At 42.5% G+C, this 16,956-nt stretch overlaps 1 protein-coding gene across 3 annotated transcripts in view; it reads left to right on the forward strand.

Annotated features, from left to right (window-relative positions):
• The window catches only part of LOC147015141 (ras GTPase-activating-like protein IQGAP1), a 255,416-nt gene that overhangs the window by 134,144 nt on the left and 104,316 nt on the right, over positions 1–16,956 (forward strand). For all 3 annotated transcript variants that reach the window (XM_085849639.1, XM_085849637.1, XM_085849638.1), the window contains 4 exons: positions 1,966–2,106; positions 5,582–5,666; positions 11,455–11,687; positions 14,509–14,641. In XM_085849639.1, coding sequence (XP_085705765.1) covers positions 1,966–2,106; positions 5,582–5,666; positions 11,455–11,687; positions 14,509–14,641 — 592 coding nt within the window. The remainder of the gene's footprint in view (positions 1–1,965; positions 2,107–5,581; positions 5,667–11,454; positions 11,688–14,508; positions 14,642–16,956) is intronic.

Below are 16,956 nucleotides of genomic sequence, written 5' to 3' on the forward strand. Positions count from 1 at the left end.
GTACTGTTTCCGGGTTACATCGTAGTACGATTTAACTGAAATGGCAAATAATAATTTTTGATTTTCCGCAAAGATGCTGAGTCGATGCATCCTTGGTGGTTGTAGTAATACAAACCGAGATGGTTTAATGCTACACCAATGGCCGAAAGACTCTAAATTTGCCAGAAATTTGACGAGGTTTGTCTGAAATACCCGAATGTGGATCGGGCCGACAAAATGTTCGCTTTTGTGCTCAGAACATTTAACAGAGCACTGTTATGAAACAAGAGATGGCTCGATCTTGTGGTTAACCACCACTATTGAAAGGAGATGCCATACCCATCATTAAACGGAAGAAACAGCCATCGCTCACCATCAGGAACACCATCTCTACCCAGCTACTGGCATATATGTACATGGGTGATTTGAACGGTGAATCAAACAACTGTTGCCATTGCACGGAAATTACCACAAGAACACCTGAAAATAATTATCTATTAGCCACATAAATTTCTACAAATAAAATGAACCACCATCTATTAAGAGTGGATAGAAAGTATGTGTGTATCATCATCTACTACTGTGAGAGGATTTGACTGAGGACACCAAAACTTTCAGGGTCCCCCTCCCCCTCCACCATCCCACACACACCCTTAACTGTCCCCCTACACTACACACCCCCTCCCCTCACCCCCCACCCCACCCCACCATCCCTCCACAATCCCCGATCACCCTCACAATACCACCTCCATCCTCCTCCCCCCTCCACAATCCCCCATCCACTGGAGAGGGACATAGACACCTCACGGACATGAAGGTGGGACACAGCACAGACACAAATGGCATCCAGGGAAAGTATGAAACGGGATGATCCCGTAACATTCAAGACAACTGGTCAGCCTGCAATGGTGGGATGAAGAATTCATCAACCATTTTGTTTGTGGTGTGTACCTGGGTGCTGTCGGCTCTTGAGCGTTGACAGGTATTTCTGCTTGAGTAATATATAAACCGATGTATCAATTAATACAAAGTCCCTCCCTTATGAACCGGTAATTGAATGGAAAATCAAACCCCACCGTGCTGAAGTGACCGTGTGACCAGCATTTTCATCTTCACGAACACTTCTGCCATCTTCCTCTAAATCGCTCGCACAAACCTCGAAACAATACCGGCTCCACAATTCCCCTGAAAGCGTTTCCATCTCTAATTTTGTCCACAATAGTTTCTTAAAAATCCCACTGAGCAGTTTCAACATTCTGAGAACAGTCAGAGTTGCTGATGACGGCTGAATCGGTATCGGAATCCGATCTCGACCTGCGCTGATTCTCGATGTAAACCGCCGTTCGGATCAATATGGATTCCAGATGAGACGTCACTGGCGAAATCGAAAATCGACAATCTCGGGCTTTTTTCGACACTTTGTGATTTGGCAAAAACAATTAAATCCCCCCCCCCTTTTTTGCAGTTGGGTTCCCCTTTAGTAATAATGGAGGGGGGGAGTTTGTGGATAGGGTGAGAATAAACCTGAGGAAAGTTTAACTTGGGCAGCCCAGTCCATGCACATGCAACCCATATCGCTCTGAAGACCATCCATTTTGAATATTTGTATTTACATTCTGTACTTATCTGATGTTACATGTTTCAGCAACTTGGACTCGGACCCAGACTGGAGACCTCATGACAGATATGGATTTCTATCATTGTTCTCCATCTTTAATTGAAAAGTTTAAACTTAAAGCCTTTTGTTTTATTCCTTTATCTCCATTGCTCAGTTAGTTATTGTTATTTTTTTTCTTTCTTAAGCAAAAATGTTTATTTTTTTTTCCACACGAACGCAGTGCTTTATTGAACTTGATATTGTTGAAAGATTAATGCTTTGTTGCTTTGTTAAAGATTTATCAATGACCAGAGGCTGTAGATCAATGACCCAATTTGAGTTGAATTGATCGGTGTTTTGAGGCTAATGTGTTGTGATTTGTTGCGTAGCAATCTGCCATACGACGTGACGGCGGAAGGTGCCTTAGCTCATGAAGAAGTCCGCAAGCGCCTTGAGACTGCGGAGCAGAATCTGTTCTCCAACACCGACAAGCTCCTTTCTTCCATCATTTCTTCCATTGATCAAATTCCGTAAGCCGTGCTGTTCAGCCCATACTCATCTTTTTGTGTGTGTGTGTGTGTGTGTGTGTGTGTGTGTGTGTGTGTGTGTGTGTGTGTGTGTGTGTGTGTGTGTGTGTGTGTGTGTGTGTGTGTGTGAATTTGCTGCTCGATTTTGTTGGTGAATGTGTTAATTGTCGATTGGTTTGTTGCTTTATGTATCATCCCCACCTTGCCCTTCCTCTTCTTGCTGTGTTTCATTAATTCAGCTTGTGTGCAGCTTGATCGCCCCCACGTGTCCTTCTCCCCCTCCCCTTGATCTCACTCTCACTTCTACTCTGCTGTAGGTGTTTCTCCCTTTCCATTTTGTTCCCTTCTCTTCTGCTCTCGCTCTTCCACGAGCCTCAATCACGTATACGAAACAAAACAAACAAACAAAAAAAAAATCAAATGATTGCTTTTTAGCTCACCTTTTCGAAGAACAGAGAGCTATAGCGATACCCCCGGCGTGAGCGTGAGCGTGAGCATCAGCGTGAGCGTGAGCATCAGCGTGAGCGTGAAAATGTTAAAGTTTTTGGTGCAAGTTATTTCCTTTCTAATGTTTTTATCTACCACACTATTTTTTACTGATTACAATATACAAATACATGTATTGCTTTAAAATTATTTGGATCAGACTTCACTGCAATGCTTTATAAAAAATATTATTAGACTCGTCTTTTAAAAACGATAAATGTATAAACAGGCGAGCATTGGGTAGCTTTGACACCAACTCTCTGGTTATGTTTAGTTCCAGAATTAGCATTCTTGTTTGACGAGGCTCAGGCTCAGTTCTGACAGTAGCTTCCTGATTTCTCTGGAGGTTTTGCAGCAGGTAAACTATGCAGTTGGGTGCACCCATCTTTCAGAGTGAATCATGATCGATACAGTCAAAGGCCTTGCTGTAGTCGATGAAGCAAAGGTACATGTCGTTTTTGGCGTTCTCTGCACAGTTACATTCGCCATTTGATGTTGACAATTCCTTGTGCCTCGGTGCTTCTTGAACCCAGTTTGTTTCTCAGCAAGTTGTTCGTTCATAAATTGTTGAAGTCTTCTTTGAATTATCTGCAGCAGCACTTCGTTGGAATGTCAAATAAATGCTATGGTTCTATTATTTTCACAGCATCGAGTATCCCCCTTCTTGGGCAGTGGAATGAAGACGCATCTTTTCCAGTCAATGGGCCACACTCCTGTTTCCCAGATTTGTTGGCAGATTTTGGTCAGCATGTCAATGGCTTCCTTCTTCCCAAGTGATATCATCACTGCCAGCTGACTCGCTGTTCGCAATATCTCCCAGTGCTTTCTTAACTTCACTTTTCAGGGAACCAGGTTCTGGGGTGAAGTCTTCCTGTACTGTAAAGATGGACATGCCATCCTTTTTGGTATAAAGCATCTCAGTATATTCTTTCTTTCTATTTTTCACTTCTTCCTCCTCAGTTAAACTTTCGCCATTTGCATCCTTTAACATTCCAATCCCACGTACGAACTTTGTGGTGACCTCCCGGACATTTTTTTTTTAAAAAGGTCTCTCATCCTGCCTTCTTTACTGTCGTTTTCTATCTCTCTGCAGATGGAATGCACTTCCTTGTTTTCTCTTGCCTCTTTTCTTGCTTCATTTCTCAAATTTCTTGGGAGAGCATTTGCCAAGTGGCTTAAACACTCAAGCAAGCACTCCATTAGAACCCGTTAATAAGGAACGGCTGGCTTGACAAGCGCTAGAATCATGAGGCAACGTTATCTATTACATTAGGAGACGGTGAGACACTCAACACGAAACTCCTATGTTTGCATGATATTTCCTGCTCTTGTTAATGTATTCTTCTTCTTCGCCCTCTCATAGTAATCAGCAAATAAACTTTCTATCCTCCATCCTCTATCATATCATTTTCTCATGAGTTTTAGGCTGTTATAAAAAAAGCTCCAATTATTCATGCATTCCTGCGATTGCAGACGTCGCTGCGTGATCACGTCATGTGTCGGGATGTCTTCTTTTCATACTTCGCACGGAAGCAAATGCGCGATGTTTTTGCTTGTAACAGTCATTGCATATTCTGGTCAGCAAACATTGAGCAAAAGTGACACGTCACTGTCTCGCAGACAGAAAGTAACTCCGTTTGACGTCATACAAAGATTTTTTGTTTTGTAATGAAATTTCACTATCTGCATAATAGGAGAATGGACGTACCTGTAACATAACGTGAGTTTATGCATCTCAGATACCAGATTCAGACGGCACGAATGGACGGAGTTATTTGCAGATCACTTCTGACACCATGTAACCGTAAGCAAGATTCCAGCTTGTAGGCCATCCGGATCATGCCGAAAGTCCATCTTTTATTTTTCTCGTTCTGTTGAGATAACCAACAACGACACTGAAGTTGTTTCTGAATTGCAGGCACTTCAAACATACATTGCAGTATCTTCATTTGGCGGTGTATATTTGACCGCTGAGGTGCTCAATGCGGACAAAACATACATTACCTCGATTGAGTTGTAATGAAAATGTTACTTCTTTTTTTTTTTTTCCTCAAAACGGTATGTTCATTGAATGTTAGAAGATGTGTTGTTTAGTCTTCAAATGTGCACGAGGCCTTGAAAACAATCTGAGCTATGTGGAGAGAAAAAGATGGTGGCGATTTCTGGACAGCTGGAGAATGGGTGGCACTTATAACTCACCGACATACAGACAGACCCACAGATACAAACTCAGCTTTATATATTAGATATACAGGGTGGCATGAAAGTCACTTTACCCCTCCCCAGTAAACAATTCATTCTTTAAAACTTTTAATAGAGTACGGGTTTTCTTGTACAAAAATTAATGAGTCATTGTATCTGTATGCGCTCTATCATTCCCCTGACACCACCGAATCCATCTTTATGTCCTCTAGACAATATTTGTGAAGTCACCTGTACGAAAGAGGCCATGAATGCAGCGTGCAATTCTTCAGTCATACCAGTTTGTCGATGCTTTCTCCTTGATGAAACCTCACAAAGAATTGTCTGGAGTCATTAGATCTGGGCAACATGGTGGCCAGGGTGGAGGAGCTGGTGACCCACGTCAAATCCGTCATTGAGGGAACGTTTCATTGATATAGTCCCAAAGATGCAATGCAAATGTGTGGGTGCACTGTCCTATTGAAACCAGCCATTTTCAGCTATTCCTACAGTAACGAGTCATGGTACCAGCCAGTTTCTTAACATATCCTTGTAAGCTACACCGTTTACCGGTCCATCAACAAAAGTGATCAAATAAATGTCTTGATGTCCTTCCTGGCCATATCATCACACGTGGAGGATGAAGCTCCAATTCCAATGTGAAACGTGGATTTAAAGGATGGTTAGAAGGGAATGATGAGGTGAAAATACCATGATTTTTACTTACGTAATATGTAGATAACCTTGCATCAATTTCTTTACGTTCTTTCACGGTAGGAATCCATTCATTTGTAGATGTTGCCTCTGCCAGATATGGGATGCGGTACGTGGCGAAAGTGTTACGTGACTCGCTGCATGATAAGTTTCCCAATTCCACCGAGGATGAAATTTACAAGGTAAGATTCCCTATTTGTGTTGTTTCTGTGGAATGTTGGTTAATATTGTAACAAAGTAGGAACTTGTGTGTACATTGCATGTATTTCACAAGAACACTTCATTCATACCTCATAAAACTGACACTTCGAAGTGTGAAAGTAAAAAATGTGCTACTATCCATCAATCCATCCATCTATTAGGACCATAACCTGAACAGAGCATCAGTGCTACACATGACTTGCAGGAAATCTTAGTTTGAGTTTCCACAACACTCAAGTTCAGAAATAACCATAGGAACTTGTGTATAAGATTTTATTTTTTTGTGACACTATTTTTTTTATAGTTCATTAAAAGTGAGGGATGTAAAGTGCACTGCCTGAAAAAAATATATACAATTTGTTATCCTTTAAAATAGTCTCATGTGTTTCTGGTATAAAATAACCAGACGCAGATATGAATACGAATCTTGTTTGTTAAAAGCCATTTATTACTTACGAAATCTAAAGATTTTGTAAGTATATTGATGACTTCCGTCATCTGTTTGTGTGTTTGTTTGTTTGTGTGTGTGTGTTTGTGTGTTTGTTTGTAGGTACGATAACTCGAGAACAGAATAAGCTACCTTTGTCAAATTGCTCCACGTGATTCAGCAGGGTGATGGCTAGTGCTGATTAGATTTTGGTCAAAATCGGTAAAAAGTCAAGGTCACAATGAGGTCAAACATTCGATTTTTGATGGTTTGGTACAGAATCATCGTAGAAACTTCTGGTTTGCGTCGCTACCTTCTCTAGAGACAGATTTTATGAGACAAGGTGAGAGGTCAAGTTGACGATTTTGTAAGTACCAGTCTATGACTGCTTGTTTGTGTTTTTGTTTATTACTTATGAAATCTTTAGATTTCGTAAGTATATTGATGACTTCCGTCATCTGTTTGTGTGTTTGTGTGTGTGTTTGTTTCTGTGTGTGTGTTTGTTTGTAGGCACGATAACTCGAGAACGGAAGAAGCTACCAATGTCAAATTACACTACATGATTCAGGAGGGTGATGGCTTGCGCTGATTGGATGTTGGTCAAAATCGGTCAAAGGTCAAGGTCACAGTGAGGTCAAACATTCGATTTTTTGATGGTTTGGTACAGAATCATCGTAGAAACTTCTGGTTTGCATCGCTACCTTCTCTAGAGACAACTTTTATTAGACAAGGTCAGAGGTCAAGTTGACGATTTCATAAGTACCAGTCTATGACTGCTTGTTTTATTTATTTTTACAGACGATCTTAAATGTTTACCACCTTTCCTCCTGTCGAGCTCCTGCTTTAACCCCGAAAATCCAGGCTGACTGCCCACTTCAACTCATATTTTTTTTCTCTTTGTCTCCCACCTGTGGAACTTCCTTCCACAAACTGTTTAATCTCACTGTTCTGAAACATTCATTTTGAATGCTTTTAATAGATGTCAGCCCAGTCCTGTTTTTTTGTTTTTTCTATGGTTTTCAGATATACAATTCATACATACATACATACATACATACATACATACATACAATTGCCTTATTTAATACTAGCAAATACAACCTGCCGCTTCACTGATCACTGTTAAAAGGGAGGCGGAGAGGGGAGGGAGAAGGGCAGAGAGGAGTGGTGGGGAGTGAAGAGTGGTAGGGCAGTTGAGAGGGGGTGAGGAAGGGGGGAGCTTGAAAAGGGGGAAGAGTGAGGAAGGGGCGGTGGGGAGAGTGATGCCTAACCAAATGTGACTATACACTCCGGGAGGGGGTGGGAGTGAGGAGGAGGGGGAAGGGGAATTCGGGAAGGGGGTTGGGAGGTGGTAAGTATGAGGGAAGGGGGTTCTGAACTTGCGTTTGGTGTAGAGGGACTTGAGGGGGAAAGAGGGATGGGGGAGAATAGTACAGCAATGAACGAAATGGGGTACATTAAAACAGCATGTTAATACAGCACATGGAGATGTTTATTGTGGGTGGAGAGGGGAGGGGCTTTTGGAGGAGGTAAGCATGAGGGGAGGGAGAGGTAAGGCAGTGTGAGGGGAAGGGAAAGTGGCATGAGAGGAGGCTGGAAAAGGCCTGCCTGCATCTACCGAGAAAAGGCCTGCCTGCATGCATGCATTCTCGCACATGCAGCCACCTTCACAACCCTCCAGTCGGCTCACTCTGAATCAGATTCATACATGCTACACTCTGGAGAAGCCATTTATATTCAAAACTAAACCGTCAGTCCTTTACTGTCCTTTTAATGGAGGGGGAGAGTTGGAGACAGAGAGAGAGACAGAGAGAGAGACAGAGAGAGAGACAGAGACAGAGAGACAGAGACAGAGAGACAGAGACAGAGAGACAGAGACAGAGAGACAGAGAGACAGAGAGACAGAGAGACAGAGAGAGAGACAGAGACAGAGACAGAGACAGAGACAGAGACAGAGAGACAGAGAGACAGAGAGACAGAGAGACAGAGAGACAGAGAGACAGAGAGACAGAGAGACAGAGAGACAGAGAGACAGAGAGACAGAGAGACAGAGAGACAGAGAGACAGAGAGACAGAGAGACAGAGAGACAGAGAGACAGAGAGACAGAGAGACAGAGAGACAGAGAGACAGAGAGACAGAGAGACAGAGAGAGAGAGACAGAGAGACAGAGAGACAGAGAGACAGAGAGACAGAGAGACAGAGAGACAGAGAGACAGAGAGACAGAGAGACAGAGAGACAGAGAGACAGAGAGACAGAGAGACAGAATAGAAAATAGAGAGAGTTTATTGTCCATACAAGAGACAGCACACACATTGATGAATCACCCTGCTTGTGAAACACCAGGATGAGAGTTTATATCTGGGTCAACATTTGAACCCAGGCTAGACAGCTGAGAGCAAGCGTTCGGACCTCTCGGTTATCCTGCTGTGATGTGGCAATTCATTGCTTTGTAACCAATGAAAACATTTTTTACTCATTGTAGTCGTTTAATTTATTTTGCCTTCCTAACTCTGGAGATATCCCTATGGAGAACCGAGCTATGGCATCACCATGGAAGCTTGTGGAGATCGAAGCTTGTAGAGCACTTGCCAAGTGGGTTAGGCTCTCAGACAAACACTCCAATGAAATGGTCGAAGAAACTAAAAAAAAATAAAAATGAAACCTTTAATTTTGATATGTATCCATCTATGTCAAAATGATGGGTCGTTCAATGAAAGCAGATCATTCAAAAAGGGGAAGCATTGTGTGAAATAAAATTTCACATTTTCAACGGGTGACACCACCTGCGGCACCATACAACAATGCGGGGCCAAATTCAGGCGAGTGGGGCCTGAACTTTGTTCACGTCGATCGATATATTCAGTGTCAGATATCGATATGTCGATATACCTGTGTCGGAGTAGCGACCTGTCCAGGATTGTGCCCAATAGCCAAGGAGACTGCTTAGGCAGCACCAACGCTCTGCATAGAGTATTGTCCCAATGGATGGATGGATGGATGGATGGATATGTTCAGTGGCAATACAAATACTTTTGCCGTGTATGGTCTTGACTTACAAATGAACAACCAAGCAGCTTGTAGAGTGCTCACCAAGTGGCTTAAGCCCTCAAGCAAGCATTCCACCAAAACGGTTGATAAAGAACGACTGGCTTGGCAAGGGATTAGTGATCGCCAATTGGTCATATAAACACCATGCACCCGGTCAAACATTGTCCTAATTGTCAAACATTGTCCTAATTGGACAAATTTACACTTCTTTTTAGCAGTCGGAACTGCTACTGAGGTCAATTAAGAAGTTTAAATTTTGAAATTCGGCTCAGGTTAAGAGATTCTAGAGGTTATGGCATGTGCGGAAATTAAAGCCACAAATGCTGGTGTCTCCGAGTGATTATAAGCATTGCCATGTATCCAGCGTTTCGTAGCCATGATAATCAGGCATTCGATGATATGAGTGAGGAAAGTGGAAAAAAAAAAACTTTATCATTAAGAAATTGTTGCGACCTGTTCCAAGTCAAGGCATTGTTGAGCAGGCCAAAAAAAACAAACAATGGCGAATTAAGACCCCAGCATGCTGATGGGGACTGATGCCTTGAAAAAGGATAATTAAATAAGGCTGTTAATTATAATCTTCAAAAGGGGTGTTTTAAATGACCCAAACACCCAGTTCTCACTCATGCATTTCCTTGGAGTTCCCTCATTAGAATGCATGCAAAGTTTGGGGCCACTAGATTTCATGATTTTGGAATTATGGAAGAGACTGACAGACTGACACACACTGACCTTTATTATAATAGATAGATAGGATGACGAAGTTGGGAATTCACAGAATATATCTGATTTATGCAGAATACCAGCTCATGTCTGTTAACTCTTCCTTGTTTGTAACCTGCACTCATCTGGCAGGTTACAAACAAGGAAGAGTTTCCCCTCCAACCCACATGTAAGGCCGCCCCCACACACATCCCGCTCTCCACACACTCATCTGGCCGCCACCACATGTCCCACTGCCCCACCAGGCATCCTGCCACACCACCATGCGTCTCGCGGCCCCCACCACGTGTCTCGTGGCCCCCACTATCCATCTTACCGCCCCCTACCATGCATCTCACCTCCCCCCACCGTGCGTCTCGCTGCCCCCACCATGTATCTCGCCGCCCTCATATACGTCCCGCCACCTACACGCACGTCCCACGACCCCAGCGCATGTCCCACTGTCCCCACTGCACGTCCCGCTGTCCCCACCGTGCATCCCACCATCACCACACATGTCTCACTGTGTACCTGCCGAGACCATTGCTTGTTGACGAAAAAGGATAGCACTGCGATCAATGTAGTAATCACCAATATTGTAGTCGCTGCTGTCAAAGATAGAATAATTGAGAAGAATGCGATGAGTCACGAGGTGAGGAAAGCATGTGATAAAGACCCCGGTGACACCACCTAGAATTCTAGATGGACCGTTGCTTGCTGACAAGGATAGATGCGATAACACGAAATTGATTAGTGCCGCGACCAATCGACAAGTGAATAAAGGCGACATAGCGACAGCCACACAACCTCTATTTATAATCGTAGATGGGCCAAATATATGTGCAAGAGCACTTTCACAGCCATAGCTACGTTGTACTATGTACTTAATAGATGTACTCTTTTCTTGTTGAAGAGAGAGTTGAAGAGTTGAAGAGAGAGTTCTTGTTGAAGTTGAAGCTTGTGTGTTTGCACGAAAGGTTCTGCTATTTCAAGCCTTCTTGCTAAGGACAAAGGTGAAGCTGTCCGCACCCTCTTGCTGAAGAAAAGATGGAGCTTGTGTCAAACAAGCAAGCAAGCAAACTCTGTTTTGCATCAAGATAAACTTATTCCCTCCACATGCACACCTGTTTATACTCAGTTCTCCTTTTAATGGCAGTGGCCTTCTCAATCAAAATGATTCGCTAAGCAATGATCAATTATTTTTAGATCAGGATACAAACTATGTTATTGATGAGAGACAGTTACATAAATATAGATTAAAGCATATGTTGTCCATGTCAATTATATGCTGCACTGGCACAAAACTACAACAAAACATACCAATTCCTCAATCGTTTCGTGGTAATTTAAACATTACAAGTCAGGTGGCCTAGAGCCTCAAAATATTTTGTTGTGAATATGGTGTTAATGTTAAGCGTCTCCATATGCAAGAGATACCTGGAGCAAATAACTTCTAATTGTGTAAGAAAATGTTTTGAGTTTCCTTCTCAAAACTTCGAAAATTCTAAAATGAATTTGCTCGTTATATACATGTCCCTGACCTATCTGACAAATCCCAATGATGGTATGAACTACTTCCCTTTCCGCTAGATCGTTGGGAACTTACTTTATTATCGCTACATGAATCCTGTCGTTGTGGCTCCTGACTCATTTGGTATTCTCAACTTTTCTGCTGGAGAACAACTGCATATTGAGCAGCGACGGAACCTCGGTTCTTTGGCCAAACTACTGCAGCTTGGTGCCACCGGCAAGATGCTGCCTGAAAATCAGGCCCGTTCGTCATCCGTCAACAACTACATCGGCCAGCTCTGGGTTAAGTTCCGGTAAGTATTCAAAGACGGCTACATAAATGTACATAAATTTGATGACCTGCGTTTAAATGCATCACATAAGAATGCCTAAAGGTTTAAATTCAAGCGTTCATTTACAAGATGCGTATGTTTGATGGACCTGCGCTCTTATTCTAAATCGTAGGTGAACTATATTATCAAAAGTATTTGGCCAGTAAGGAAATTTACAGCTGTTTATATGATTGTTAATAGTGTCACTTTAACTGCAACTACTTTGTATTGAATAGTAGATAATGGGTGTAGTATTGCACCATTGTTCAGATATAATATTCCACCAATAAATCTACAAGGGGATATATGTCCCTTTTTAGTTTGATTGGAATCTAGTCATGTCTGCAGGCTGGTCACTGTAGATTTTCAATGTTGTTCTCAAATCAATAAGAGACAGACAAAGCAACGTAGTGAGCTGCGACATCATGCTGTACCGAAGCTGGTTGTGCATTGTTGTCGAAATGCCTCGAAAATACACCTTGACAGAGCACCTGTTATCAACATTGCAGCATGAATTGTATTTGATTTCCCTTGTATTTGGTTCACCTGATTGTTTTACCTCTTGGAATCCTGGTCATTATTACCTCCATCACAGAAGGTGAATGAGGTTGTTTTCACCACTTTCTGTCTGTCTGTATGTCTGTTTGTGTGCAGGATATCTAAAAAAGTTATGGACGGATCTGGATGAAATTTGGTGGGCTGGTTGGGTGTGTGACACGGATGAACTGATTTTGGTGAAAGATCTGGATCCGGATCCGACTACTCGAATTTTTTAAGTGATTCTTCACCATTGAGAAATGGTGCCAAAAACAATATATAGCACGATATCTCAAAAAGTTGTTGACGGATTCGGACAAAACTTGGCGGGCAGGTTGTATGTGTGACGAGGACAATTTGATTTTGGTGAAGATCCAAATTCGGATCTATATACGATAATTATTTAATTTTTTAAGTGGTTCTTCATCATTGATAGGGCCAAAAACGATATGTAGCATGATATTTCAAAAATGTAATGGGCCCAATATGTTCTCATCGATCAGGCATTGTGTGGCATCGGTATGCGCTCTACTGAGTGCCCTTCTCGTTGGCTCTGTGACACAGGGTGCGGTTACCGCCTTCATTTGGCATGGCATATTGTGGGTGCTCATGACCCCTGACCATGCGATTATATTATGTAACAAGTTGTGCTCATTTTATCACAAGACTGAACTTTGGATTTTGGGTTTTCTCTATAATTAGGGACACCTGCTCCCCATGAGAGTGGCCCGGGAGAGGGGGGAGGAGGTGTGGTTGGAGGAGGGGTCATGTGTATGTACTTGTGCACAGTGTACGGATGTACATCAAGTCATATGCCATTATCATCAGATGGAATTGACTGATGATTTTGTGGTTGTGATAATTTTTTCTTCCAATAGGTGTGCAGATCAGCCTATACACCACCGACAATTTTAGCCTATACACCGCCCGAGTGTATACACATATACGTCCCATTTTCTCCAAAATTTCCCTCGGGCAAGTATTAAACAATACTAGAGACCATTAAGAAGGTGCTTATTCATACAATAAAAGTCACAATTGGGCTATAATGGTGTTGGACATAATGTCACATGTCACACCTGAAGCCATGCCGAGAAATCGTATATGAAGCCCAAAGATACGAGTTGTAACCAATCCATATACAGTCCACATATAATCTTTTTGCCAGAAAAATCGGCCAAGCAATGGGATATATCATTCATGTATAATTACTTGTTTAAGCACCTTTATTGGCTAAAGATATTATCGTCCTACCTCGAGGCCTAGCAAGTCCAGAAGGCTGTGGGGTAAGCAATAAGCATGAAATAAATAAATAAATAAGCTAGCAGCTTGGGTTTCCTCCAAATTTCTTTCTACCTCATGATAAACAACAGTCGCGACTGTTTAAGAAGGTCATCAATAGGTTGGACAAGCCTGGTGTTGGCTTCGTGGTTAGGGTGGCTGACTTAAGATCCTCGGCTGGCTTCGGATCCTAGGGTCCTGAGTTCAAGCCCTGTCAGCTGCTGAATTAACACCAGGTGGAGTTGACTCAGCCTGTCATCCTGAGGTTGGCGAAATGAGTACCAGGTACTAGAAGAGGGGCATAGCATCAGCGGCACAGCCGTGCTTCCAAGAAATGATAGCGACCCGGCAGTTAAGCTGCCATGTGCAAGAACGGAACAGAATACGTTGAACGGAATTGATTGAATCGTTTTTACTTCAGTGGGTGTGCACCAAGAAACGCCACAATAAGCTATCTTTGCACCTTCACATGGTGTTTGGCCACTGCAGAAATCCCCCTGGGAGAGGGAGGCACATGAAGTCGCTACAACCTCTGTCGGGTGACACTTGGTCCACCTGGCATGTTTTGTTGAGATTAAATAAGTAACGACCGAATGTGTCACAGACAACAGGCAGACACCAAATTGCATATTTTAGTATGATGGTATTTTGGTGTCAGGCTTGTGTTACCCTCCTTAAGTCACATGTCTCGATAATTATCGTTTAACTTTGTCTATGCTCTTTCAGCATTTTTTTTCTACCTATTTAATGGCCAAAAGTGATGTAGTTTGTTGCAGGGCAATGAAAGTACAAATGCCTCCAAATTTAACTCGAAAGTTAGAGAGCCTCCATAGTGCCCCACAGTAAGTCGGTAAACGAAGGATAAATAATGAATTGCTGTAATATTTTTGTACCTTTCTTTTTGAACACCTTTTCGTTGCTATATGCAAGTTTGTACTTGACCTGAATTCATGATAAATACTAATAAAACATTTTCTATTTGCAGTAAGTTCTTCCAAGCAGCATGTGACGTTCCTGAGATGGAGGAGAAATTCACCATTGATGAATACTCGGACATTATTACATTGAGCAAGCCCATTGTGTATATCTCCATCGGGGAGATTATCAACACACACTCGGTGAGCCTCAGGTCACTTTAAGTATGCACATTGGCATGTGTACGTGCATGCATACATACGTACATACGTCCGCCTGGTGTTGGCTTAATGGTTAGGGTGGTGGGCTTGGGATCCGAGGATCTTCAGTTCAAATTCCACTCGGCTGTTGAATTAATAACAGTTGGGGTTGACTCTGCCTGTCATCCGACTGAGGTCTGCAAAATGAGTGCCAGCTTGCTGTATAATATGTCGGAGTGGCACCCAATAGCCAAGGAGACTGCTTGGGCAGCACCAATGCTCTGCACAGAGTATGGTTGCGATGGATGGATACATACATACATACATACATACATACATACATACATTCAGAGTCTTCAAAGTAACTCTATTTTTAACTTGAGATTATTTATCAAGTAATAAAGATATTATATATATACTGAAATGTAAAAGAAACTTACCACCTTTTAAACCTTCAAATATCAACAATAACACTGCGTGTAGTAAATGTGTGAACTTATTTATGGACAATGGTGTCCTCACTGTCAGACAAAGCGGTCACGGATGGTCACTTGAACTTTCAATGGTCACTTCATATCACAGCTGTTGAACAGCCGTTTTGACTGTCAGTGATTAGCCAAGGGGGTACGGGATGATTTTAATGAGCTGCACGTGATCTCTTGATATTGACTTTAAAAAGGCCAGTGCAAAATGGGCATTTCAATCAACATGCCACGATTGTCAAGGGATCAACGGCAGTGTGCCTTGGGCATTCTGCAAGGCGGATTGAGCTACCATGAGGTGGCACGTCACCTTGGCTGTTCACACCAGACGATATCGGCCCTGGTGGACAGAGACACCCTCCACAACTCTGCAGATGACAAACCTCAATCAGGGAGGCCAAGACTCACCACTGCAAGGCAGAACAGGCAGATGGTCCAAAGTCAGATGGCTTCAGACATTGAGGACTGAGTGGGACAGAATCCAGCAGCAATCCATCCAAAGACTGGTAGGCAGTATGCGCCGACGATCCACTGCCTGTATCCAAAACAATGGTGGCCACACACGCTATTGAAAGGGGACTGACATTGCACCCTGTGCTGTTCTGTACTGTAGAACAAACTTATGAGATGGTGTATCTTGGTCAAAAACTTGACATGTCATCAATAAAATGCCAATGTTTCAATTAGCAATTGTTGGTTTGTTTTATTTTGAACGGTGACAATTTTATTACATTTCAAACAAGTGGTAAGTTTCTTTTGCGTTTCAGTATATATATTTTTGCCAGTTGATGCTTCCATCAATACCATCTCTTATGACAATAATTAAAATTCCATGTAAGCTCCTGCATTTCTCACACTTGTTAGTAATCACACTTATCGGTTCTCCACTGAATTTCCCAAGATGTACTTCTCAGAACATTACCAAGAACATCACAAATTTGATTTTCAAGTTCATCCAGAGTAATTGGTTTTGATTTGTAAACCTTTTTCTTTAGCCCAGCCATAAAGAAAGAGCCACATGGTGCTATACATGGGCTTCATGGAGGCCATTCTGTCGGCCCTGGTTAACCGATGCACCATCAAAGAAAATGGTCGTCAAGCTCGGTTCGAACTGTTAGAGCAAAATGTGGAGGAGCACCATCTTGATTAAAAAGCAGTTCTTCAGCATTTTCCCCAATGACAAATGTGAGGCCAAACAATATTTCCCAACATTTCCAAGTATCGCTTATGCTCACAGTTCATGGTATCTTGTAACAAGTACGGGCCAACAAATTGTGCTGCAGTCTGTCCACACGACACTGTGACTTTATACCTGGATTGCAAGTTTTTTCACCCGTCGTACTTGTATCATGATCAGATTAATAATGACAGTTATGGTGATTAATAAAGCCCACGACGTTAGATGCAGAACATAGCTTCATGAGACCACAAAACGTTGTCTTCTTCTTCTTCTTGCATACAACAGCTTGGCTGCTGAGTAGCTGGGTAGCTATCATTTTGTTGGGGCATTACTATGCCGCTGATACAGTGCCCCTATACCAGTCTACTGGTACTCATTTCGCCGACCTCAGAAGAATGATAAGCTGAGTTTAACCCTACCTGGTGTTAATTCTGTGGCCAATGGGGCTCAAACTCAGAGCCCGACGATCCGAAGCCAGCCACCCTAACAACTCGGCCAACACCAGGCTTACCGAAGATCCTAAGCCAACCAGCCTAACCACGAAGCCAACACCAAGCTTACAAAATGTTGTGAAACAGTTCGGGACAGTCATCCTTCCAAGATGGCGTAATTTCTGAGAATTCCATATGGACATCACAGGATTCAATACACAGTTG

Source organism: Eptatretus burgeri, chromosome 12 (assembly GCF_056783735.1).
Source record: "Eptatretus burgeri isolate ZD-2024b chromosome 12, Ebu_testis_v1, whole genome shotgun sequence".
Taxonomy (NCBI): Eukaryota; Metazoa; Chordata; class Myxini; order Myxiniformes; family Myxinidae; genus Eptatretus; species Eptatretus burgeri.